The sequence below is a fragment of the Centroberyx affinis genome, unplaced genomic scaffold, assembly GCF_046629955.1.
Source record: "Centroberyx affinis isolate AG114_WGS23_722 - 3 ecotype Tasmania unplaced genomic scaffold, CSIRO-AGI_Caff_v1 ptg003756l_1, whole genome shotgun sequence".
Taxonomy (NCBI): domain Eukaryota; kingdom Metazoa; phylum Chordata; class Actinopteri; order Beryciformes; family Berycidae; genus Centroberyx; species Centroberyx affinis.
The window spans coordinates 301,638-327,826 of record NW_027281633.1 but is presented as its reverse complement, the minus strand read 5'-3'; the positions used below and the strand labels follow the sequence as shown (position 1 = coordinate 327,826).

The 26,189-nt window shown below is 42.3% G+C and overlaps 1 protein-coding gene across 2 annotated transcripts in view; it reads right to left on the bottom strand.

Moving 5' to 3' along the window:
• Positions 1–25,712, bottom strand: part of kiaa0930 — a 34,149-nt gene extending 8,437 nt beyond the window's left edge. For both annotated transcript variants that reach the window (XM_071540971.1, XM_071540972.1), the window contains exons 1-3: positions 25,687–25,712; positions 24,587–25,018; positions 7,015–7,163 (exon numbers count right to left, since the gene is read on the bottom strand). In XM_071540971.1, the coding sequence (XP_071397072.1) occupies positions 7,015–7,163; positions 24,587–24,731 (294 nt within the window). In that variant the 5' untranslated portion in view covers positions 24,732–25,018; positions 25,687–25,712. The remainder of the gene's footprint in view (positions 1–7,014; positions 7,164–24,586; positions 25,019–25,686) is intronic.
• Between the last annotated feature and the right edge of the window lie 477 nt (positions 25,713–26,189).

Sequence of the window (26,189 nt, the reverse complement as noted above, 5' to 3'; positions counted from 1 at the left end):
CTATGATGTACATTAGTAATGTGCACACTAGGGGGACCAAGGAGAAGTGATACTGGATCCAGTTCAAGCTCAGTTCCTAACGTTCTGCATTTCATTCAGGACAGTTTCCCAGTATTTTTGTAATTTGGGGCAGGACCAAAGACAATGTGTAAGGCTGCCAGTATTTGTTTTGCATTTAAGGCACAATGGGGAGGTGGTGGGCTTACATTTGGAGAGGCGATCAGGTGATAAATGCACTCTGTGTAATATTTTGAGTTGCAATGCCCTGGTTTGGTTACAGATTGTTATTTTTTTTGTATTGTTCCAGATACCCGCCCACGTATCTTCTGTAATCTCTATAACCAGTTCCCTCTCTCAGGTCTGTCCCAGCTCCCGAAGACCAACTGCAGAGTAATTCCTCAGAATGTTATTTAAGACACTGATTGATGTATCTCCTACAGTACAAAACATCTGCTTTTCAATATCAGAGACATTAAAATCAGTTAACAAGGACGTTTTTTTCTTAATATAATCTCTTATCTGAAAGAAACAAAAGAGGTCATTTCTGGATACATCATATTTCTGTACTATCTGATTAAAGGTCATGAGGACTCCGTCTTCAAAGAGGTCCCCGAAGGAAGAGATACCCTTCGAATCCCAATGTTTGAAACCTATGGATGTAAACCCAGATCGTCCTTCAATACGTTGTACTGCCCTCCAAGCCCTAACTGTATTAATTGTTATTGGGTTATTGCAACAATCTTTGACTGATTTCAGATTTCCTAGAAAGAGTAAATTTTGAAGAGGACACTTAGACAGCGAAGCTTCAATATACAGCCAAGTTGAGGAAGTATTATTATGAACCCAGTCCGTCACATATTGTAAAAGGGCACTCAATTGATATTTTTTGAGGTCTGGAAGATCCAGACCACCCACCTCACTTGGGAGATGTAAGGTGGACATTTTAATGAAAGCTCTTCGTTTACGCCAAATGAAAGAGCCAAACCAAACATTGCAGATCAGAACTCTTAATGCTTAGTGCTCATATTGAGAGAGTGAATATGAACAACTTGAAGTTATACTATGCAATTTCCACAAATTGGTGGCCTTAAATGAAGGAATTTAATACCAGAAACCCTGTAAGGTGACGTCAGTAAACTTTACCAACGCAGCCAATCTGTGATGCTGTATACCGGAAGGGATGAGAGAGGCAAAAGCAGCTGGGGGTTCAGTGCCTTGCTCAAGGGCACCTCGGTATCAGTTATTGAGAGAGGGGAGAGTGTTACTCAGTCACTTTCCCTACCCACTTTTTCCCAGTCTGTCTGGGGATTTGAACCGATGGCCTTTGAGGCACTTCTCTAACGTCTAGCTGCCACCAACCCATATAGTCTGGAAAGAGAGGGGCCCGTCCCTCAGTATTAGATAAAGGTTGAATGAAATGAAATGAAATGACCTCTGAGCGTCCCACAGCAGGGGGTTACGGGTCGAGAGGGGGGTGTGTGGGTCCGCCAGCTGAAAGCTCATGCTGCTCAGTGAGGCAGAACGCCGTCACTGTCTTGCAATGACCGAATTTCGCTTCCATTTCCCAGACCTGACGTGCTCTACGGAACAATAAATGGGTTCCTGTCTGAGGAGGTTCAGCGTAGCGATTCTCTCCCTCCATCTCCCTCAAACCTTCTAACCAGACCTGATGAAGGTCTCTGTCAACCTCTCTCTGAAGGGAGGTGGGGGGTCTTGACATGTCAGGCGTCACATCACTCAAAAACCATTTAGAGCACAGGAGCGGTTGCCATGGTTACATTATGGAACGTGTGTGTGTGTGCGTCTCTAGGTAGGGAATACCCCCAGAGGGCAGAAGTGAATTAGTGTCTTTCTCAAAGACAACAAAGGGACAGTAGCTTAATGCACAGTCAAATGCCACAAAGAGAAACCGTATTAGGTAGAGTAACAATGATAAGAAAGAGGATGTACACATACACCCTCCAAAACCACTGTGAACAACACCCTTCAAATTGAGGTTTTGATTAAAGTAGTGACTCATTTTATGTTGAAGTGAAAACTATTCAGTCAATACAGGAGGTGGTTCTCCTTTTGCTATCTTTTGCCAGTCTGTAAAACATTACTGGGAAAGAAATCTATCATTATGTGAATCGCTTAATCCAAACTCTAATCTTAACCCTGAAGCCAAGTCTTAATTCTAAACTAACCTTAAACCGTTATGTTGGAAGAAGAACAGGAACACACACACAGCTTCTCACCAAATCTGCACTCCAATCTATCTAATCTGGGGTTTTGGCTCGATGTTTTCTGACTGCTGTCACTTGTGTGCGTTTTAATACGTCTGAGTACAATGAGGCAGACATAGAGATGACGGTAAACCCAACCTGGCCAAAGAACGATGCTATGTAACCACGGCAACCCAGGGATAGGGGGGACAGAGATGTAGGATAAGATACAAAAGGCAGACAGAGACTCAGTCCAGCCGAGCATTATAAAATATGAAATTACAAGACTCTCTGCTCTCCTGGCCATTTGGAACTATACTCTCATTATCTGGACATTCAGTCCTTTGTCAGTAATATGACTACAAAACCATATGAAACAACTCTTTACATTGACATTTATGTATGCACATTTAAATTATGTTTACATTTACAGCACATTTGCAGGTCCTTAAAAAGTCTTAGATTATCTATATTTAAGGTGTTTTTTTCACCATGTTATGCAGGTTTACGTTTGATACTGCTCATTTATAGTTTCAGAACTTTCATTCACTATGTTCAGTGGGAAATGTCGCCCACACTTTTGTTTTCTTCATTTTGGATGTTCAATCCAACTCCATGTAGCATTATAAAGGCCTCAAAAAGTCAGACTTTTTGGCTTTATGAAATCCTGATTTATCGACAATTATGTGGAGTTTGTTCAAAAAAAATGTGTGACTCAACAACAGATGTGTCACAGCCAGCTCTAGCTCTGTGTGTGTGTGTGGAGTGCGTTTGAGTTATTTTGCTTCTGTATGGCGTCTGGCTGGCAGTACAGTTGGTGTCTGCCTGGAGTAATGACAAACTGGTGAAAGCCTTGGCTGATGGGAAAATTGATCGCCTCTACGGTGTTGCCAGTGCCATTTATCTCATCTAGCGGTATTGTGCTTGGCCTTTGTGGCAAGCCGCTCATCTCCCGTCCTCACAGATAGGAAGTGGGAAACGACAACGCCGGTCTAGCGTACAAATATGACATTGTGCTGCTTTTATCCACATGACAAATGAGCATGAGCGACTGATGTAATATTTCCCTGCTTGATTCCAGCTGTCCCACCAAGCTGTCTGGCTAGACAGTGCGAAGCGGGGAGCTTGCTGATGGTGTTTGGTGCACAACTTGGTGACTGAAGTAAGCAGGTCCGCTCTGTTCCAGACAGCATGGATGACTTTTTTCCAGATCACTACCAGGATAAAAAATGGCTTTGGCTGATCTTAATGTAGTGGGGTGGACCAAAAAGGACCGTTTCTGATTTGGTGTCAGTAAGTTGTTAAAGATGTAATAAGCAAAATGTTCTGACCACTAGAGGGCGACGGAAACCACAAAAACGTTTGTAAACTAGAAGGGCACTGGGAGAGCGCAGACCTCCGCCAAGGTTCGTGCTATTATTGCTTGTTCGTGAGTTGGATCCGGATCCGCTCCAAAATTTAATGGGTTCTTCCTTGGCCCATGCTACACCCTTCCACGAAGTTTCATGAAAATTGGGCCAGTAGTTTTTCCGTAATCCAAACAAACAAATAAACGGCACCGAAAACATAACGTCCTTGGCGGAGGTAAAAATGGCTTTGGCTGATCATCTTAATGTAGTGGGGTGGACCAAAAAGAACCGTTTCTGATTTGGTGTCAGTAAGTTGTTAAAGATGCAATAAGCGAAATGTTCTGACCACTAGAGGGCGACGGAAACCGCCAACACGTCTGTAAATAACACACAGCAAAGCCACTGCACTACGGAGGCCTACGAAGGACATACATTGCAAAGCACCGTGCGTAAAGGCTAAGAGCTAAGCTAACTGTACCTACGGAGAAGTGTCACCAAAGAGGTAGGTAGCAAGTTTTCTTCATCGATTCCGACATTCCGAGAAGTTTTTTTCCTGAATGGGAAGGGGTGAGCGCTGCTTTTAAACAGCGAAGGAGGAGACAGGCTAGTTTATAAAAAATGAAAAGCTACTGAATGGGCCGTGAGGAGCTTCGTTCAGGAGCGGAATTTGACAACAAGCTTTAGAAAAGAGGGGAAAACAGCAACACAGCTGGCTGCTGTGTGGATATTGGTTTATATCATTATGTCTCAATGAAATCTCCACATAGCACACATTAGTTTCAGGTTTAATATAAGGTTTGATATCGCTTATTGCAGGTTTAAGATTCTGGGACATCCAGCAACTTATACAAGACTACTAGTGTCATTAGATTTTACAGGCATATATATGTTCAGTCTTTATTCATGTTTTTAAATTGAATTCCAGGTCTTAAAAGGGTCTTAAACAGTTTTAAAGTTGGATTACTGAAACCTGCAAATACCTTGGAATTAGATGGAATCCAAAATGGATCCTTCTGACCTCCCTCACTGAGCTTTCTGACTAAGCGATGTTCCAGTGGCAGAGGGACGGCGCTCAGAAACCCATGCCTCCTCCACCTCGGCAGCTCTCCGTTCAACCCGTGCAGCGCTGCATGCTGGGAGAACAGGACTGATGGAGAAAAGAACCGACTGATGATGGCCGAGGGCGGGAGCGGGTGCCTCGCTCATCAGTTTGTGCCCGCGAGGAGGCGAACCTTCACTTCCACTCCATGTGACAGCGGCATTTTACTGCACTGAAATCCACCGAGGAACACAACAGAGGCTACTATTGGTGTTAGATTGCCAATTACAAAATCCTAAAATCTGAAAACATCCAAATCTAAATATCTAAAAATCTAGACTAACAAGCTCTTACTCTACAAAAGCTACCCAACTCTCCAGAGACACTTTAAAATCAGAATGCTTTTTGTGTTTTCCTCCTGCTTACATCCCCTTCCATGCTTGATTTAATGAAATGTAAACTAGGCGTGAAGGACATTTTAATGAGAGCAGTGAATAACAACTAAGGCCACTTAAGCAGGTCAACAGGGGGAAAACAGTGAGAATTTCTCATGCATGCTGGTATCTGATATCCACCCAGGACCTGAATGCGGAAAATAACCATTATATAATTACCATATCCCAAAATAAGATCAATACTGCATCTCTCTCTTTGCAGCTTTACATCTGCAGCATACTGTAGATGTAAAATTCAATAAATAGATAAGGTGTAACTGCAGAACTGTGTGTGTAGATGCATATTTTAACGGAAAGCTGTGTTCACACATAAAACACACTCACTGTTCCTCCTCCACGGCTGACCTAAGCTGAGTCTGAGCATGGTGTACTGACCCCAGGGTTATGCTTGTCCATTCAAATGTTCCTCACATCAAAATAAGGGTAAAAACACCAAGCACAAATGCAAAAGAAAAAAAAAAAGAGAGTTCCTTCTGTGAATGCGCTGATGTTAAATGCAGATGAGAAATGCAAATGCACATTCGAAGAGATGCGCGTCCTATTATTTACTCAGAGAGAGGCACCTTGTTACTAATTCCCCATATGATAATATTAGCTTTAAATGTAGTTTATCAGAAATGATCAGAAATACATTTAAAACAGAAATATAAAGAGTTTCTGGTGTTTTCTTGAGTGAACATTTTGTAATTCTAATCAAAGTACATTGTCCATTTATATGATAACAGTAAAAGGCATAGCCTGACGTCATGTGAAAATTGATACATCACACCATTGCCCGTGTGATCTTGCTGTCATAGTGGATCTTGTGCCAAAATCAATCTTCTGGAACTTTGGCTGCATCTACCAAGGTGGTAGATTATCTACAGCGGGGACTGCGTCTTATGTATTCCATTACCATCCAAACACAAAGTCGGATAAAATGTGGGCTCAGAGCTACAGTACATCAAGAAATAAACTGTGGTTCACCTCTAATTCCTTTGTATTCTACAGCCTGCCCACTGGGCTGCAGTCCCTGGCCTGTATCCATCTCTGTGGCAAAATGAATGCTCTAGTCAGGAGTGTGTCTGGCTCATACACCACCTACAGGTCATTTCTCTTTACTAGCCACCGACCCAACCCAGTAACCCAGTTAATTGGCCTTAAATCTCTAATGATATGGGAGAACACTTCTGTAACACAGGTTCCTTGGACGTGTCCCATTTACACCTGGTATTAAAAATGGGAGCTTTGTCTAGATAACTCATAAAGGAAGGATAAGGAAAAGAGACGCATGTTAACGCAAGGTGTAAACGCACACAGCGCGCATTGCAATTGGACTTGGGATCGGATCTGGCAGACCACCAGGAGGCAGGACTACCCGGAGGTAGTCTGGCTCGCACCGCGATCGGATCTCAGCCAGACTCAGCCAGGTGTAAATGCAATCCGTACGGTGTGAGCGCATCGGTGAGAAAGTACCGCCCAGGGGGTAAAGACGTCACGAAAAGTAAGTAAATGAAAAGTAAATCCAGGCTGTACAGTATTACGTACGATAAAGTCAATAGAAAGTTTTTCTTTTGATATAAAATTGTTTATTCTGTGCATTTTATCAACACATCAGTGTTGATAGCATGCACAAAATCTGTGTCTGACAGAGTTCATTCATTCATTCATTTTCCTTACCACTCCTATTAAGGGTCATGGGGGGGCTGGAGTCTATCCCAGCATGCACTGAGACACTCTGAACAGGTCACCAGTGCATCACATGGCTATCACACATAGACAGACACTCACATTCATGTGCATGGGCAATTTAGAGTCTCTAAACCAGCTGAGAGGAAACCAGGAGAACACAGGGAGAACATGGAAACTCTAGGAGTCAAACTCTCGACCTTGTGTCTATGAGGCCACAGTGCTAAATATTAAGACACTGCGACACCCTCTGACGCACTTGAAACAACCATAAAACAATTCAGGCCATTTCTCTTCACCTTTTTGCCTTCGGTGTTGTCCGCGCTGACGTAGGAGAGCTTCCTCCGTACGTAGAACAGCATGTCGTCCTGCCGAGGAGCCCACTTCTCCATGAAGTAGGTGGAGAACATCCAGGTCCAGAACACGATGCGGTCATCCTTAAAACAACCTGCAAAAAAACACAGCACCACAGTTAAATACAGGTAAACATGTCGACCTCCAAGAATGATGCAGGCAGCCCTTTGGCCAATCAGTAACAAGTAACATCAACCCTCCAAGTTTCATCAAAATTGGACCCGTAGATAAGCAGTTATGGTCCTTCAAAGTTTGAAATTTTGACCTTTAATTGGTGTATTATTTATTCATTTAAATGCAAAAACACAATGACAAGTTTTGCCAACATTTTTTGGTGTTTGATGTTTGACCTTTAATTATGGTGCCCCCATCAGGTCATCCGTGTAATGTTTTTTTAAATGCAAAAACACAGCGTCAAAACGTATCATCCTTCCAGGTTTCATCAAAATCATGTCGGAGATATCACATCTGAGTCAAAACTTTTAATCTATTGGCCCCCATTAGGCCAATCAGTATATTTTTAAGTCTTTAGACTGGATAATAACAGATGACTTTCTACTTTTTCTCAACTGACCTCTAAATGTTACACTGTCTTCTTCCTCAGTCTACCTCAGCCCAGACAGCACAAGCCCAACGGTAGGTCAGGTTTAACAGTCTGAGCCTGAGATCAGTACTGAAGGCTGTTGTGATTGGGGGGGCTTCTCCTGCCCTACACCTGAGAGAAGCAGCTGTGTGACGGGAAGTCTCACTTAATGCCATGTCATCCTCTGCCTGGTTGCTAGGCAACAGTTGCCGGGCGGCATGTGCCTGGCCTGTAAAAGGTAGCACCCTGAGGTGCTGTAGTGCAGGTGGCCGCTGCTGTCGCCAGCGTAACATGAGCAAATAGTGTGAGGAGCGTCGCAGAGAGTGGGAAAAAAAAGACAATCTGATCTGAAGATGGCATTCTCACAAACACGCATGGCACACACACACACACACACTACTTTCAATTCATATGGCTTCATACACTCCAAACAAATCAAGGGCATCCTTTCTATTGGGCCAGACTGCTAGGTAATCCCCAACCAATGCCTCGAAATGAAACATTGATTTACTCATTCAATATGGATGTTGCTAGGCAGTTTTTGTGCATGTGTGCATGTGTGTGTACTCTCCGCAGCGATTTTATATTAATTGGTTGTTGCTGAGTGTCTCTATTTTTATATTTTTACGGTGTTACATCACTATTCATACTTAAAAAATGTAATTGAGAGAGTGCTTGAAAGACTGAAAGGCTTTCAATTTCATCTAGTAATATATGCATAATTGATCTTTTTATTGCCCTTAGGTGTACGCCATTAGTTCCGACTTTAACGATCGCCAAATCTAGAATAATTAAACGATAAATTGCAATATACTACAATACACTGCAGGATCAAATTGCAATAGTTAGTGCATTTCAATACCCTTTCAGTATGTTCATGTAAGTGTGTGAAAATCCTTCACTTCCACTGACTTTCCAGACACACTGACCCCAATGACTGATGACAGTCTATTTCTATACACAAACAGATGAGCTGAAGCCCTTTGTTAATAAAAAATAACTCGCCTATGGACACTTTCATCATTTTAAAACCCAAAACACAAAGTCGAAAGATACATATTGGAAGGTGGTTTGTCCTGGTGAGACTGTATTAATGCACATAACAATACTTCAGCTCATTCCATATTCTGCACGGCGGCCTAGAGCCGAGGGAGCCGAGCCGCGGCAGGCTTTTTGAAGCGGGCGGGTGGGTGGGGGTGGGGGGGTGGGTGGGGGTCACCTCGCCTCCTGGGTGACATCAAAGCCAACCGCCGCCTCTGATGTCACCTCTTTTCCTGTGTCTGCGGGAGCTGGGTGTCTCTAAGCATTCGTTCAGACAGGAAGCTTGACTTGCACGAGTTTGTAGGCTCGACTCGGAGATATAAACAGCGAAGACATGAAGGCAGGTTCCATGACACCACTTGACACCACACCAGCCATCACGATTAGCGGTTCTGGCTGACATCTTTCTTGATGAGACAGCGCGGATCAGTTGAAAACTCTGCTTCATCATCATTTAGCGTTAGCATCATTTTTTATTCTGTCATGCTGCATTTTAATGCTTTTGCTCCAGGCTTGGCAGCGGCTAAGTCTGATGAATTATATGTGTGACTGACAGCTAAAAATGACCAAGTAGAGCTTAAGATTGACAAGCGTATGGCTAAGCCTGACCAAGTACACCCAGGAGTGACAAAGGTGGCAGAAGATGTCCTAAAACGCCTCATGTACCAATGGCAGCCCTGCAGGAGTGTCCTTTGCTAATATTGTGGGGAAACAATGATGAAGAAAAAGAATTAAAAAAAGAATAAAAATAGTACTGGATCACTAGAATTTGAAGGGAACCGTCACACACTAAGGACAAAATCCTCATAAACGGAGATAAATGTTTGCTTTAATTGCACAATGACAATGTAGCCTAAACATTGTGCATTGGCATTTCATTTAATTTCACGCGGAGTGATTGTATTAGGCTTAACTTAATATGGGGTTGTGAGGCTTAACCTTGTTTGCTTTGATCTACCCCAGCCTTAATTTCATTGTGAAAACTCCTGAGCTATAATGGAAGAAGGTCATCTTGTTGAGATGGATTTGCATTGAATGAATTCCACAGAAACCACTTCTTGGTTTAATTGACAAAAAATGCAAGGACAACCTTTTCTGTTCTTCCAAAAAATCCCTTCTTGTTATCTTGGACCATCAGAGGTCCCACTACTTACTTAAAAAATAACTTATCTAATTGCAAGAATAAACCTTTTTGTTCTGTCTTCTTCTGTCTGACATTTTTCTACCAAAAATACAGTCCTACTGTGAAAAAGCTCATGTTAGCTAGCTAAAATGTGACTATAACTTTGGGCATATTTAAATTAAAGCACAGCATTACAATGTGTGTGTTTGATTATTCGAAATTACAATTTCACATTTGGCAGACGCTTTTATCCAAAGCGACTCACACATGAGATTTTCATACAACACAAGCAAGGTTCTAGTTAGGAGAGAGCAACGAGAGTAAGTGCTATAGAGCTAAGTTCTGGTCCAACAGGACATAGGTGCTTTTTTTTTTGTTTGGTTACCCGGGCCATTAGGTGAGAAGGTATTCGCTAAAGAGCTGGGTCTTTAGCCTTTTCTTAAGGATTGAGAGGGACTCTGCGGATCGAATGGAGTTTGGTAACTCGTTCCACCACCGGGGAACCACAGAAGAGAAGAGTCTGGCTAGAGACTTAGGGCCTTGCTGTGGTGGCAGCATCAGGCGCCGCTCCTTGGCAGAGCGTCGTGAGCGGGAGGGAGCGTAGACCTGAATGAGGGAGTTCAGGTAGGTCGGAGCCATTTTGGTTATTGTTTTGTAGGCGAGCATCAAGGACTTCTTGATGCGGGCAGCAACTGGGAGCCAGTGGAGGGATGTGAATAGCGGAGTGACATGTGCTCTTTTGGGCCGGTTGAAGACCAGACGCGCCGCCGCGTTCTGGATCATCTGCAGAGGTTTGAGCGTACATGCCGGGAGCCCTGCCAGTAAGGAGTTGCAGTAGTCAAGGCGTGATATTACAAGAGCCTGTACCAGGAGTTGTGCTGCATGCTCAGACAGGTAGGGTCTGATCTTCCTGATATTGTACAGAGCAAATCGGCATGACCGAGCAACAGAAGTCACATGCTCCTTGAAGGTTAGTTGGTCATCAATCATGACACCCGAGTTTCTGGCAGACTTTGTGGGCATGAGCTCAGTTGATTCGAGCTGGATACTGATCTGTTGTTGTACAGAGGGACTGGCTGGGATGACAAGGAGCTCAGTCTTTGACAAGTTAAGCTGAAGGTGGCGTTCCTTCATCCAAGCCGAGATATCGGCGAGGCATGCCGATATCCGCGCCGAGACTGTGGGGTCGTCTGGCGGGAACGACAGGAGGAGCTGGGTATCGTCAGCATATGAATGGTAAATTAAAACATCTTGAGGACACATTATTTAGCTAGCTAACAAGCTTCTTTACCCCACAGGATCTTGGAAAAACGGCACACGGAAGAAGACTTCAAACAGAAAAATTAAGATTTATTCTTGCAATTAGGTAGCTAAGTTTTCAGTAAGCTGCCTTCTGCTACTATTATCTGATAAGTCTGATAAGTCATCTGCTATCAATACCTAATAATTATGATAAAAAAGTACCAAGAATATTTAATTGTTCATTCAAAGGTTAATTACATTTTCTAAATATCACTTTGAATTTTGACTCCATCGTTGGCCATTCTCTACCCAGTTAATGAATTTGTTTGTCAGTGATGTGTGATGTGGGTTGAAGCCGACAATGGCCCGGAGACAAAGACATAACAAAGGCATAGAGGCTAAACCTCACTGTGCTGCTGATTATTTCACGCCAGACTGCTGCATGCTGCCACATAAAGACATACATGAATACACAAGCTGAGCACAGCCTGGAACGACTGCTATGCCCGTGCAAAAAAAAAAAAACACAGGTTCAATGAGATCGGAACAAAAAACATATTTCTGATTGATGTTTAATGGTAGCATAGCAACCATTTCAATGGGGTTCAATTTGGCAGCGTTTAATACACAGGCATTTCTGTGTAAAAGCTCTCCCATATAAATGAAAGGTTTGTGCAGGAGCGGATGGAAACACTTCAGTAGTCTGTATATCAGACCTCCTCCAGTGAAGCAGACCTTGCCTCCAGGAAGCTGCCACGTCAACATTTTACCTCTTAGATCTTAAGATCTTGGGGCATAATCTGATGAACCCAGCCTAGCCGTGAGGCTCACTGCAGAAAAGGAGGCAGTACACAACACACATACCACAAGACTACGCACCATGGGCATTTGTAGGATGTATTTTATGATGTCTTTTTTGAGCGTACCACCAATATCCGACCAATAATATAAATGTAACCGATGGGCGGAGGGAAAACCACTTACATCATGAAATTTTATGACCATCTCGGTGTGTAATGCATTTTGTTAAACAACCCATGACATCATATAAGTAAATGCCTGCTTTTCTACTCTCTATAACACAACAGTGATTCAACCTATATCCAGTCCATGAAAGCTTTCACATTTGCTGTTCTAAATACCCGCTGTCTGGTAACTCTTTCCTGGGAAAAATCTCTCTGGCACACAAGAAGTCTGATAGACATTTTTGGGTTTGTTTGGAATAAATAGAAGAAGAACTGGGTAGTTAACTGGTTGAACAGACAAAGAACAGAGCACCACCTACAGAAACTCAGACTGCATCAACAGAAAATCCAAGGACAAAGACGTCACAGTACTGGACACACTGTTTGATTGACAAAGAAAAAATAAACTAGGCTCATGATGATTACCACTTTAATTAGTTCAAAACCCTTGTGCCTAATGTGGGTGGAATGGAGTACTGGTCAGGAGGCAGGCGCAAAGAGGTTTGCTGCTCCCAATTAATCCTTTCCTAATACAGTATATTCCTGACTCAGTAGATGTGATGAACTCTTGAACTGAGCCAGTGGACCAAAGACAACAAACAAGCAGCCTGATAAGGATGCAAAGACTGCTGGACTCGCAATAGCCAGGAGAAATGGACATATAGAGATAGAAATATTATTCAGTTAAATCTGGAGCGGATAAGGAGAAGCACCAGTTTGCTTGATTCATTGGTTGGTTTGGTGTGTGTTTGATAAATTACATAAGACTCTTAGCAGGGTCCCTGCTGGTCACAGAATTTATGGAATATCACAGAATTTAGGTCAGGTAAAGCCACTGGATTTAATAAGTTCTCTGGGGAAGTTAGGGAATATCAGGGAATTTTACAAATGGGTCACTTTACAGGAATACAACCAAATGTATTTCACAACTTGTTTCACACATTCATTGCAATCGATGGTGCTTTTCAGCCCAACCGGAATGGAAACCAGACCGCCAACCCACTTAGAACTTTTCTGAGCTGAAAACAACATTAGCAAATAAGGATGAAATATATTATATGGAATGTTCTGGAAACTTCTTGGAATTTTACATCAGGGAAATTCAACAATTTTGTCGGCTGAGAAAAGTCGGCCACGGCTGAACTTTTCACAGTCATTCTGCCGTCCACACCAATCTGATTTGCATGCTTCCATGTTTCCCATACCAAGGTGACTTCATTTCATGAACTGCATCTTCTGTTTGAAAGACTACAGGAGTAAAGGTCTCAAACACGGTGCTTGGAGAACAGTTGCATCCATTGTTGGGGTTAATGGTAAGCTCTGAAGTGATTTTCTGTATATTTAATGTTCTGTATATAATGTGATTTGCTTGTTTAAAACTTTGTAGCTGCAGACCACTACATAGATGCAATCAGAGCCTCTCACACCGTACTCAGTCAGAGTAGAGTGACCCAACAGCCAAGTGGCACAAAGTGTGAACGCCCTGTCAGGCCACAGTTAACAGGTTGCTGTGGAGAAGGTGTTCACGCTCCACACTACACCACTCTCTCTTCAGGCGGACAGCCAACTCTCTCCTCAGACTAAGCCCACCAACCACTGCTTTGGTTGTAGAGAACAGAAGAAGAAATGACCTCTGGCCTCCCGCCATTGAGACTTGGCGTGGATCATCTTCCTTGAGTGAATTTGGCACAAAGACGGGAAGGGAGAGAAGCCATGATGGAGGGCTTCCAGAAAGTTGTAGTTGTACTGGACTGGACAGCTCCCAATAGTGCTAGAAGACGCTGCCCCACTCAGTGATCTTGAAAAAGTTATTGCAATTTAACATCAATAAATCATTACTATAATAATTTTGAGACATTAATATAATAATTACCTTACACAAATGACCATTGCTGTAAAGATTGACAGAAACACTAGCACTACGAATACCATTAGTGAGATAGAGGCTACCAATCATCTCGACCTTGGCTCATTTGTAATTATACCAAGGCATCACAACTAATATGGCAATGATATATTGATGTTTAAAAATACTAGACCTACATATAGCACCTTGAAAATCTTCACACAGCCTGGGCACAAAGACTCTAAAGGCTAAAGAAGCAGAACCGGTGTACAGAGTGTATTTGGGAGCAGAGACAGACAGGGAGAAGAGGGATGAGCCAATAGCACAGAATGACAGATCGCCATCTATCAATTATGGAGAAAGCACGGGGGTACAGCCGTCAGAGCCTACACCCTGGTCTGATCCTAATGTATGTAATACGAAGAGAGGATAGGCAGAACAATGAAAACGGGGCAGAGTGCCAGGAAAGAAATGTACTATTGTATTTTGCTTTCCGCCAAGGGCAACGCTGTGCAGAGATAGGGACGCTTCCTGAAATACTAGGACAACGCCGGGACTCGCAGTTGGAGCCCATTAAATTGAGAAAGTGAAATGCAATGCGTCGGACAAATTAGTGGGCCCTTGGTAAGAGAGAGAGGGAGAGATGGGAGGGCGGAGGGTTGAAGTGAATGTGTAACTGATTCAAAAGTACCGGGGTGAATGAGTGAACAAGTATGTGAGTGAGTGTGTGAAAAGATGTGTATTTTAGGTTGGATCAAAAATTTTAAAAAGTTGCTTTGTAGCCCCTTCAGAGACAAAAAGGACAGCGTCCCCGCAGACCTTATCGACTGAAATGAAAACGGAGACTGAATTCAGAAGCCCAGGAGTTAGCTGCGGATCGATATCTCCATCAGATCTGAGCCAGGCGAGGGTCCCGCTAAGTCATCACTGGAGGGTTGGTGTCCTTGTCCTGCCCTCCTCCGTCTTCTCCTCCCTGTATTTGGACCCAGTATGGGCACTTGACTGTGAGGCTGCTGACAGCAGCGTACTGCGGTCAGCGATCCGTCTATCGGGCTAAAAAAAGGTGAGCTCGCCGGTTTCTGGCACTTTCAGAAGCACATTCAGCAGAGTTGGCAGACGAGGATCCAGTGTACTACGACTTGTGTTGTGGAACAGGAAGACAGCGGGGAACGCAGCACAACATACAAGGTCTGTACTGTAGTAATACTGTAATATATGCTTTGTCGGATACAAAGAAACATGGTATTCCTACAGTGGCCACAAAACACAATGACATTTCACAAAACACAATGACATTTCACAAAACACAGCTACATTTCACAAAACAAAACAACATTTCACAAAACACAACAACATTTCACAAAACACGACATTTCACAAAACACAACAATGTGAAATGTTGTGTTTTGTGAAATGTTGTGTTTTGTGAAATGTGTTTTGTGAAATGTTGTGTTTTGTGAAATGTCGTGTTTTCTGAAATGTCGTGTTTTCTGAAATGTGTTTTCTGAAATGTTGTGTTTTGTGAAATGTTGTGTGAAATGTCGTTGTGTTTTCTGAAATGTCGTTGTGTTTTCTGAAATGTTGTGTTTTGCCCCTCAGGGCCACTGTATATTCCATTTGAAAATGTGATTTCCCCGTTATTCCAGCCTGTAAAACCACCACTAAGCACACAAACCTGAAATTAGAGAGTGAACTTTAAGTTGCTCTTTCTGGGCAAAGCTATAGTCATTACTATTGCACTACAAAAACAAAGTCACCGATAATCCAATCAGTCTCAAAAGCCAAGCCTCATTCTCTGCCTTGAATAAGTAAATCCAAACATTTCCAAGCCGATGAATTAAAGAAGACGTTTGTGGCCCGGCCTGGGAAGTGTGCGGATGTGGACATGAAATATTTACCCAGGGAGCTGCATGGTGGAGATCAGATGGGAAGACGAAGACTCTGTGGCCTTTGGCAGACGAACACCCACCGCCAGGTTAAACACTATCCACCAGAAACGGAGCAACGAATGGCACAAGCACGCCAAGTCGATTCACTACCCACGCATAGACCTAGATTCCAGTGTTAGCCGTGGAAAAGAAAGAAGAAAGAAGGATGAAGCGTTTTAAAGTCGGTGGAGGAAACAACACGGAGAGGGCTCATCCCAGCAAAGTAACTATGAATATTGAATATGTTTGCGCTGGAAGAATAGCTAGTGTTGGTAGCAAGTCTTCAACAGAGCAAAGAAGGAACAGAGGTGGGAGTAAAAAGCAGAGGGCTTGTGGATACTAGAGTCATTATTTATGAGTCTGCTTGATGATCAGACAGTGCTGACAGTCCCCAGTCAAGCTCTTTGACACCAGTCTGTATGAATAGCAAAGCGGACCAAAAGTGCATTATACAGATTCCCTTTTTCCCCATTTAACCCTCACATGAAGAAAAGAACAATGGAAATTTTCACATGGTTTTCTATGAACAGAGGTGATTTTTCAACAGTCAGGCAAAAGTCCTGTAAGGATCCTGTCCTATAATAAAAGGACAGGATCCTTATTACCAAGACTGAAAGTGGTAATAAAGTATATCATCAGAATAAAAAGATCATCAATCCCAGATAAGATTGAAAAATTAAAGGGATGAAATGTAGAAAGTCTGAATTTGATTTCTACATAGGCTGAAAGAGAGAGAGGGCAGACAGCCCACTTTCTAAGTCAGACCTATGTCAGGCCTATATTGAATTAATAAAAAGACTTGGTGAGTGACTGGTCGCTGGAGGCTTACATTTGTAATTGAATTGAGTCATGTGGCTGACTTCAGAGGGATTTCCACTCCTGATATAAAGTGTTAGCCCACTGAATGGCCTACACATGGTCTTGTTGGAGTACATTTTAATCCAAGAGAAAAAAAACAAGATTGTTCATTGAAGAAAACAAGTGCCAAGAGATGTTTTTGTGGTAAAAAAAACCACCTGCCTGCGGAACCATTCACAGCCCTTCTGTTTCAGGACTGAATCCCAGCCAGCCAGCATCTTCTGTCCTGTGTCTCCCTGTCAGTCTTCCTGCTGTTTCATTAAAAAGAAAAAATACTAAAGGGAGATTGCCAACTCTACCTTTCATATATGCCCTACAATGGACCGCTTCCCAATACTGGCCAACAAAACATTGTAGGACTTATGAGAAACTGAGCTCAACTATGGTCTGTATGGTGCTCTTGTGTATCACTGATATAGGGAGGATTTATGTTACATTATGTCTACAACTATAAAATTAGATAGCGGTATTGATAGATTCAGTGATGTTTAGTCGAGGCAGAGTTGGAAAATAAGGTAAATGAAATAAGATTGTTGTATTATATTACTCGTCACAGCAAGTTTGACCCACATGTCCACTCTTAGATTAATACAGAACAGGGTTAATACAATTTGACAAACATGTTGGACATTTATTTTCCGGGTGTCCTTTCTCTTATACTGCTCGTTTATAGTTCCATAACTTTCATTAGCCATGTTCAATCAGAAATAGGCTTGTTTTAGCAGCATTTCGTTTCTTTATTTTGGTTGTTAAATTGGTCTTAAATCCATTTCCAGGTACCATTAAAAAGGTCTTAAATTTCGTCTTACATTTGGCTGATACCCAGTGCATCCTCTAAGTGTCCGCGTTAGTATTCCAGAGTGAAGCAGTACAGTTCTGCAGCAGCCTCTGAGACGTTGATAAAAGTCCTGCTCTATTTATAGCTGCACATCCCACTTTAAATATACATCAACTGTGTTCTGGAGCCCTGGTACACTACCACACGTCATCTGATTAAAGAGAGCTGAATCACCCAATATCTATCTCTCTTGGCACTTTGAGGAAATTTCATGAGCCATCTTTTGTATATTTTATTTTCGTGTCAGTTATATAATACTTTGGTGGGGGCTCCCTGGTGCACAATCAAAGCTCCAGTGACCTGGATGAAAGACTGAAACGGAAGATGGGTGGATGGGGTGGACGGGTGGGCGGATGAGAGGACGGATGAACAGAAATATCCAGCGTTGATTGAGCCATGACAGCTTAAGTCTAGGATGCGACATTCAGGAGTTATGGAGTCCTGGACTGTTAGGAACATGAGGATATTCACAGTCATTTTTACCTGTTGTGACACTTTAAATGATCTGCTTGGTTCCAGCCATGGTCAATGTCAATTACACAAAAATAACCGAAGATAAGTTTGTGACTGCTGGACACTGGCAGTCAGCATTATCAAGACAGCAGTTGAATTATCACTGTCACCGATTGCAACATCATCTATATCTAGGCTATAGTCATTTATTGCAAAATCAATTTCTGTGGAAGCTGCTTGGGTCTGCTTGGATCTTGACGTGGTGAAGTCAATCGGTCAGCTGGTTATTTATCAGGAGCTATAAGAAGATACCACAGATTACCATTGGGATCATCATTTGTTTCCCCTGTATTAGAGGTAAGCTACTGCTCAGTCAAAGAGGGAGGGGGGATATTCTGTTCACTGGTTTATTCACGGTAACAGAGACTCAATCGCCGGGTATCAAAGGTTCATGTAGACAGATTAACCTGAATAAAACCTTAACCGGAGTGTGACCAATCGCTGGGCAACTCTGGCATGTAAATGTAGCCATTGTACCTCTGAGCCCAAGAAGTGTTAATTAAACCCTAATGCAATCATGTCACACACACACACACATACACACACAGGAGAACAAACCAACCACTTTCCTACATCATACACAAGCCTAGCAAAGCATACTAACCCTATAGAAAGATGTATGTTACTGGGTGACTCTAACCCATGATACATCCTCGGTATCACCTCTGTCATGTGTTCAGACTCTGTTATGGGTCTCTGTGTGTGTGTGTGTGTGAGTGTGTGTGTGTCAGTCATGTGTCTTCTCTCTCTATCCTCGAGGCATGTCTTCAGCGCATAGTACTTGAGTGCTTGAAAATGAGCAGTGAAATTGGCGACATGCAGCAGGTTTGATGACAAGACCCGACTTGAGGATGTCACATGGATTAGAGTCACTCTGCAGGAACCTACAGCTGATTTCCTCACAAGAGCGCTGACTAAGCCTACGTTCGAGCAGGAAGCTGTAGTCTCTTTACTACTGGGTGGCTTCGACTTGAGGGGGAAAAGCAGCAAAATAGGCGACACGCAACGCTTCACCCAACAGAAAATAGAAGGATAACAGACACGGCCATTATGATTAGTGGTTTTAGTTGACATCTTTCTATAGTCCAGTCATGATTAGTGGATTGGTTGACATCTTTCTATAGTCCAGTCATTAGGATTAGTGGTTGTGGTTGACATCTTTCTATAGTTCCATTATGATTAGTGGATTGGTTGACATCTTTCTATAGTTCCATTATGATTAGTGGATTGGTTGACATCTTTCTATAGTTCCATTATGATTAGTGGATTGGTTGACATCTTTCTATAGTTCCATTATGATTAGTGGTTGTGGTTGACATCTTTCTATAGTTCCGTTATGATTAGTGGTTGTGGTTGACATCTTTCTATAGTTCCGTTATGATTAGTGGTTGTGGTTGACATCTTTCTATAGTCCAGCCATTATGATTAGTGGTTGTGGCTGACATCTTTCTATAGTTCCATTATGATTGGTGGTTATGGTTGACATCTTTCTATAGTCCAGCCATTATGATTAGTGGTTGTGGTTGACATCTTTCTATAGTCCAGTGGCCAGGTGCATAAAGATAGACCCAGTCTTAGACTTAAATGTGACCTTAAGTCAAACTTGCTATAGACACTTATATTTACCTGTTCCTGCTACTTCTTGATTGTTGTAGATCCCTAATGGTTTGTTTCTGTCTCTAAAGACTCACTCTTCTTCAGGTTCTTTCTAGGGCTGGGCGATATATCGATATTATATCGATATCGTGATATGAGACTAGATATCGTCTTAGATTTTGGATATCGTAATATCGTGCTATGGCATAAGTGTTGTCTTTTCCTGGTTTTAAAGGCTGCATTACAATAAAGTGATGTAATTTTCTGAACTTACCAGACTGTTCTAAAACAGGGAAGGAAACCCTGTCTTTGCATTTTATTTTGATCACAGTCTTGTTTTAATAAAAGTGCTTGTGACATCTCACATGTGGCTTTGACTTACAACTGAACATTTAGCCTACTTCGTAGAAAATATCGAGATATATATCGTGTATCGCTATTCAGCCTAAAAATACCGAGATATGATTTTTGGTCCATATCGCCCAGCCCTAGTTCTTTCCAAAAACCAAAGATTTGCCATCCTTTATGAAATAGCTTCAGTATTTAAACTTCCCGCTCTGACAGTTAGGCCGACTCGATGCCATAACAACAAAATTCTTAACTCAAGATTAGCCAGGGGGGAGGTGGCTAACTTTCCTACCTCAAAATAAGTCAGTCGTCATATTTAAGTAACAGACAGTCTTAATTAGCCTAGTCCAACCTGAGAATCTAAGACCAGTCTAAGGTTTAGACTAGTCTTAAACTAGCTTTATGCAACTGGCCCCAGTCATTATGATTAGTGGTTGTGGCTGACATCTTTCTATAGTTCCATTATGATTAGTGGTTCTGGTTGACATGTTTCTATAGTCCAGCGATCCTGGCCATACAGTTTTATGGAACAAGACACGGCCATGTCACCCAAGTGCAGTTAAGCAAACAGACTGTACTATCTGGGTGTGTTGGTTCTGGAGAATTGAAACAGATGGGTGGGCCTCCCACTGTGATCTCCTTCTGTCTGTAATGATATGCTCCCCTCTGAGCAATGGTCTACAGCTCCGCACACACACCAGTTTGTAATTTTTCTCTAATAATGGCTCAATATGCTAAAATAATAAAATGGAATATATCCTGATTAACATCTGACTTGTAAGCAATTGGCGGAAAAAGAGTTGCACATTTTATTGTTATCCAAGTGAATACGTGCCTTCCCAAATGCAGCATCTGAACATTTTTTTACGGCTTTAAGCCTTGACACACACATCACACCATGTTTCACAGTGACAGAAAATCACAGTTTAGTTGTGTACAGCTCAGCCACACAGTGGGGATTAAACATTCAGCATGATTTGTATTCGTTTGTGTCTGTCACAAAAGTCTTAATCATGGATAGGTCACACGCCGTCATCAGCTATTTTTACTATTCTGTAGCACTGTACTCATACATGAGCTTACCCAGAGAAAATAATGTTTTACTACACTATTGTCTCAGCAGATGAGCCAATTACCTGCTCCTCTTCATATCTATAACCTCATTTAGTGGACAACACACTGAGGCAGAACCATCTTTCACTGGAGACCCATTCATTTCTTTGGAGACCCACACGCGTGTTGGTCAATTAAACCTGCCATTGACCCGTTTTCCATCCATCTGCTTCATCTTTGACTGAAATCTGCTGTTCCTCTTCGTGGGTTGAATGATTTTCTCAGGCCTTCAAGGGTCTGATGGAGCTCTAACGTACTGGCATTGAACCAGTATTGCTTGATCATACAGTGTCCTTAAACTGCGGTGCCACTTTAGTACGGGCCTGAGTCAGTTAATGGAAGCTATGGAAGCTAATTGTTACGGCCAGACTGAAGAACTGACTCAGAGACAGCAGCATTTAGAGGAGCATCCAAGGACAGACACACATAACTGGTAGCCTATATTTTCTAGGGACAAATCACAAGAGTACAAGCACATTTATGAAGGTAGACTAACCAAATAAACCTCGGGTATCGCCACAGCAGGGGAAGGCCAACGAACAGCCACACACTACATAGCACTAATGTGATTTAGCAGAGAGAGGAACAGAGTGACTGCTCACTAACCTGCAAGTATGGACCACATTTTGTGCCTGTATCCTGCCTCGGAATGTGCACATGCCTATTTTCTCACGGTCTATTCAGTGCATTGTTTGAATATTCGGTGCATGCCAAGATTTACAAAGCTACTCTCTAAGATTCTGATTGGTTGCATATCTTTTTTTTTAGCTTTTTTGTCATATTGGCGATGAGGACCAAGATTCTCTCAGGTCAGCTTCTGTCACACTTCAGAGATATTAGCATGCATGCTGTCATACTAGTTTGGCTAGGTCCTTCTTCCTCGCTGGTAGAAATAGCGGGATGCTTTTTGTTGCGGTGGAGCCACGCTGCCTTGCACTGAACCAGCTTGTCCTTTACTTTCTTGAAGTTTGTCCATGCTGGGCTTTAGTGTGGCGTTGATATTGGCATAATTGCTCCCGAAACCATCCAGCGGAAAATGAGTACAAAACAACGGGAGAGAGAGTGTGTGGAGGGTTTTTTAAAAGATGTGTTCACACCAAGTGTGTTTGGAAGGGCTTATTTGAACTCTGGAGCGTTGACTCTTTTAGTTCAGTTTGTTTGGCCAGGTGAGAACAATGCCATTTGAATTCAGGTGGCACTAAATAAATCGCACGAGATGCCTGAAAATGCTCTAGTGAGAACATAATCCAAACCGACTACAGGAAATGACTCCAAAACACGAGGGTTTATGGGTATAAGGAGACAGATGTTGACATCTGATAGCCAGCACTTCCTCATGCTTGGAGAGCCTAGCAGAACGAAATGAAGCCTGAACTGAAGATCATATCCAGCTATTTCGTCATGTGTTCTTAACTGGTATGAACACTAGAGAAGGGAAATTACAGCAAAGAGCACAGACAAGCCATGCTTAGCTAACCTGATTGAGAATTGAGAATTGAACTACACAACAAAAACAAGTTTAAAATTTACAGTTAATCCCTGAACCAATCACCATCTCCAAAACTTGAGGGAAGTTGTAACTAGAGGGAAGTCGCTGGTAAGATAAAGATCTGCTTCATGTCAGAACAGCATTCATGTGTGTAGTTTAACCTTTGATAACCTTGCAAATTCCAAACCAGAATAGATGACAGATCTACCTCGCTAACAACAACGCTGAGGTAGTCAGGCAATCCAAGGAGCTCCATGTGCTGTGATGAAGTCATAGTTTGGGGAACAGTGCTCTATTGATTTCCCTGTCAGAACAATGGGCCGCAAAAACAAGCACCACAACAGTCTGCTGGGAACTCACTGTGGCACTGATTGAATTCCCAAACCAGATATCTCCAGGCTTCAGTCGGCGCTAATTGTGAACACACATGTCGAGGACGAAATCAATCAGTTCGGAGAGAGGGTCGCTGCATGCATGAGCTGCTGCTCCATTGTACCTGCATGTTTGGTTTTCCTATCACCGCGACACTGAAGCTTATCCAGGATTGTTTGATCAATACTGTCCTTCACCTTCACGTGATAATCTACAAATAAGCACACCTGGTCGGCATCAATGGGACCCAATTATAATCTGAATAGACTGATTTATTTATGAAATAGAGTTCAGCACCGCCTTTGGCTGATATAAGTCTTTACGGCATAAATTAGTAGTACACGTCATAGTAAGTAGAATCAAACTGATTATCTTTAAAGGAAATATAAACAGAATTTAATGCTTTTTTTTTTTTAGAGTTAACCCACTTTTTTTTTTTATTTACCACTACATTGCTGGGTATGGTTGATGAGGTTACGGTTGATGAGGGTGTTGTGACCCTACTGTATATGTGTCAGTGGTAATTAGACTATTAGTTGCCTAATGCGTAGCCACTTTTGTGCCCATAGAAAGCGGTGGGAATACATTCTCTGTCTGAACTAATGCTTAGCAATCCTTTTGATTCCCTGCACCACATGACAAAGGCATATGATCTGATCTGATCTAAAATAAGCCATTACCCCCAGTGATGTAGTGATACATAAAAAGGTTGTTTAACTACAATCAGCAATCAGGGATGTTCATAAACAACCACCAAAATAAACCAAACAATTGTCAGAATTTGTCATTTTCAGAAAATACCCTATCCTAATATAATTTACATTAATTTGATGCGAGTTACTATGACATGTACTATAAATGTATGCCATGAAGAAGTCAGCGTAAAAAGGTGGTAAACTACTGTATTTCACAAATAAAAGGTGGGTAAACTGAGTTAGGTGGGCTTACCCAACACTTTATCCATAATGAACCCACTATAAAAATCTGATCCTGTAAACACATACATATAAGTAGACCTACACATAAGAATAAATGTCCATGATAGCTGCCATATCTTGGTAGAGGTTCTACAGTGCATTACCATCTACCAACAGCAACAAAAACATTGGAGGAGAACTTTATCACATATTCAATTTCAAGTTGGAAGGACTATGTTAAATTGCAGTAATAAAGACTGGTGGCAGGCAAACAAGACAAGCAAGAGAATCCATGTTGCTCCTCTAAGCCAGTGGTTTTCAATCATGTCCCAAGAATATAAAGGTTTTTCACCACAACCAAACACTACAGCAGCTAGCTAAGAGTCTGCAGGTTTTCACTCCAACCAAACACTACAGCAGCTTTTTGCTGGAGTGAAACCTACAGACTCTTGGGTTTGCAGTGTACCGATTCGGGGCTAAGTGCTCGGTAGTTCTGAATATCAACTGGTGTTCATGCCTTTGTTATTCTGCTGCTTCGTCCCGACTGCAGGCACAGAGCAGTCTTTATTAACCAGGCATTCTAAAAAGGGACTCGGTTAATAGAAGTTAATAGAGGCCATTGAAAAGCTGCATAAGTCTATAGGACAGCTGGGGTTTCCCATCCTGATTCCTAAGCAGTGAACTTGAGCATTGTTGCTCAACAGGGCCGCTGTAAGTAATGGAGTCAACCGTGCAGGCTGCTTACCGAGTCCGCTGATCTCCTGTCTGATGTTGAGTCGGTTCCGCTCGTCGGCGATGGCCTTCAGCATCTCCTGGAGAGACTGGTCCAGCTCTCCGTTCTCCTCCTCCGCTGGCCGAGCAGCCTTGCACAAACTGGGGAAGGACGCCATCTCCAAACTGGGATCATGACAGTCCTCCTACCGACGGCCAAGTCAAACCAGCACCGGCTGACGGTAACGGTGACGAGAGGGGAGAGCGACCGAGGATCCCCCCCCCTCACCCCCTCCCGTTATTAATCCCCCGATAATAATCCAGATAGTGGACGCTGCTGATCTCCTCTGTCCAGCACCGGAGGACGGAGCGGCGGAGCGGGCAGATAGGTCGGTTTTACAGGGAGACTTCCGTCTGTTGTGCTGGAGATCAGCTGGAATCGCATAGGAAACACCCCTCGCACTTCCTGTAAGGCAGAACAACACGAGGCTTAAAGGGAAAGAGCGTGTTAACACGGGATACTTTTACATGCAGGGTCACCCGACTATTGGTCATACTCCTTCTGATGAAACTGTTTACATGCAGCTTTGATAGCCTGCGACTGAGTAAACACATTGCCTTGAATACTGCATACATATTAATAGTCTTATGTTATATTATATGTAGGCTATATATACTTGTATCATTTCATTTTGCTCCTTTATTTCTTTAGTGCATCCTCCTCCTTTATTAAAGAAAAAAAAAATCAACAACACGTTCATAATACAAAGGTATAACAGTTTTATATTATGTACATTATCTTTATTTTATTTTATTACCTCTTTCTATTCTTCACCATGCAGAGTTGCAATATAATGTTCACTTTCTATTTTAACTTGCCCAACCTACAGCACTTTCCATACAAAATAAAAACGATTCAAGTATATTTTTAGGATCAGTGTCATTCTTATCATGAAGTAGGCCTATAAAAAGAATCTTCTTTTCAAGTTGGGCTTTTTAAAGACTTAAGAAAACCTCAAAGTCTGACCGAAATATACTTGTAAATAGGTATTCAAAAAACAAATGACATACAGTTTCGATCTAATTATTACAAAACACACATTTCACATCAATATCAGCCTTTACAGCTATTACCTCTTACACCTGCTGGATACGAAAAGTCACCATCTGGCTCTGCTCTGCTCTTCCGGTGCCTAGCTGGTCATGAATTCAACGCACCCAGTCATTGGTTGGTGCCTTTAAGCTTTTATCATGAGGACCAATAATATAAGCCCATCCGATGGCTTTGGGCGCACTCGTTTTAATGTCCCTGCCCGGGGGACACTAGCGGCAAGGGCGGAGTGCATTGCCGTAATAGAATGAATAATACAAACCAACCAGACAGTTAGAACTGGAGCGTCGTAATATGATAAGTAATATGTTAACTACAGCAGGTAGGCTAACGTTAGTCCACAGCCATTTTGATTTGGAACGAAAGAAGGAATTCTATGAAATTAAAATAATAATAGCTGCACTGAATTATTTAACAAACCAATTCAGAGAACCTGACTGTAGGTCCAAGTTTATGGTCATATATGAATAGACCTGTAGGCTAAAGGTAATTCACCCTTCATACGAATTCATGAATGTTGTGTTAT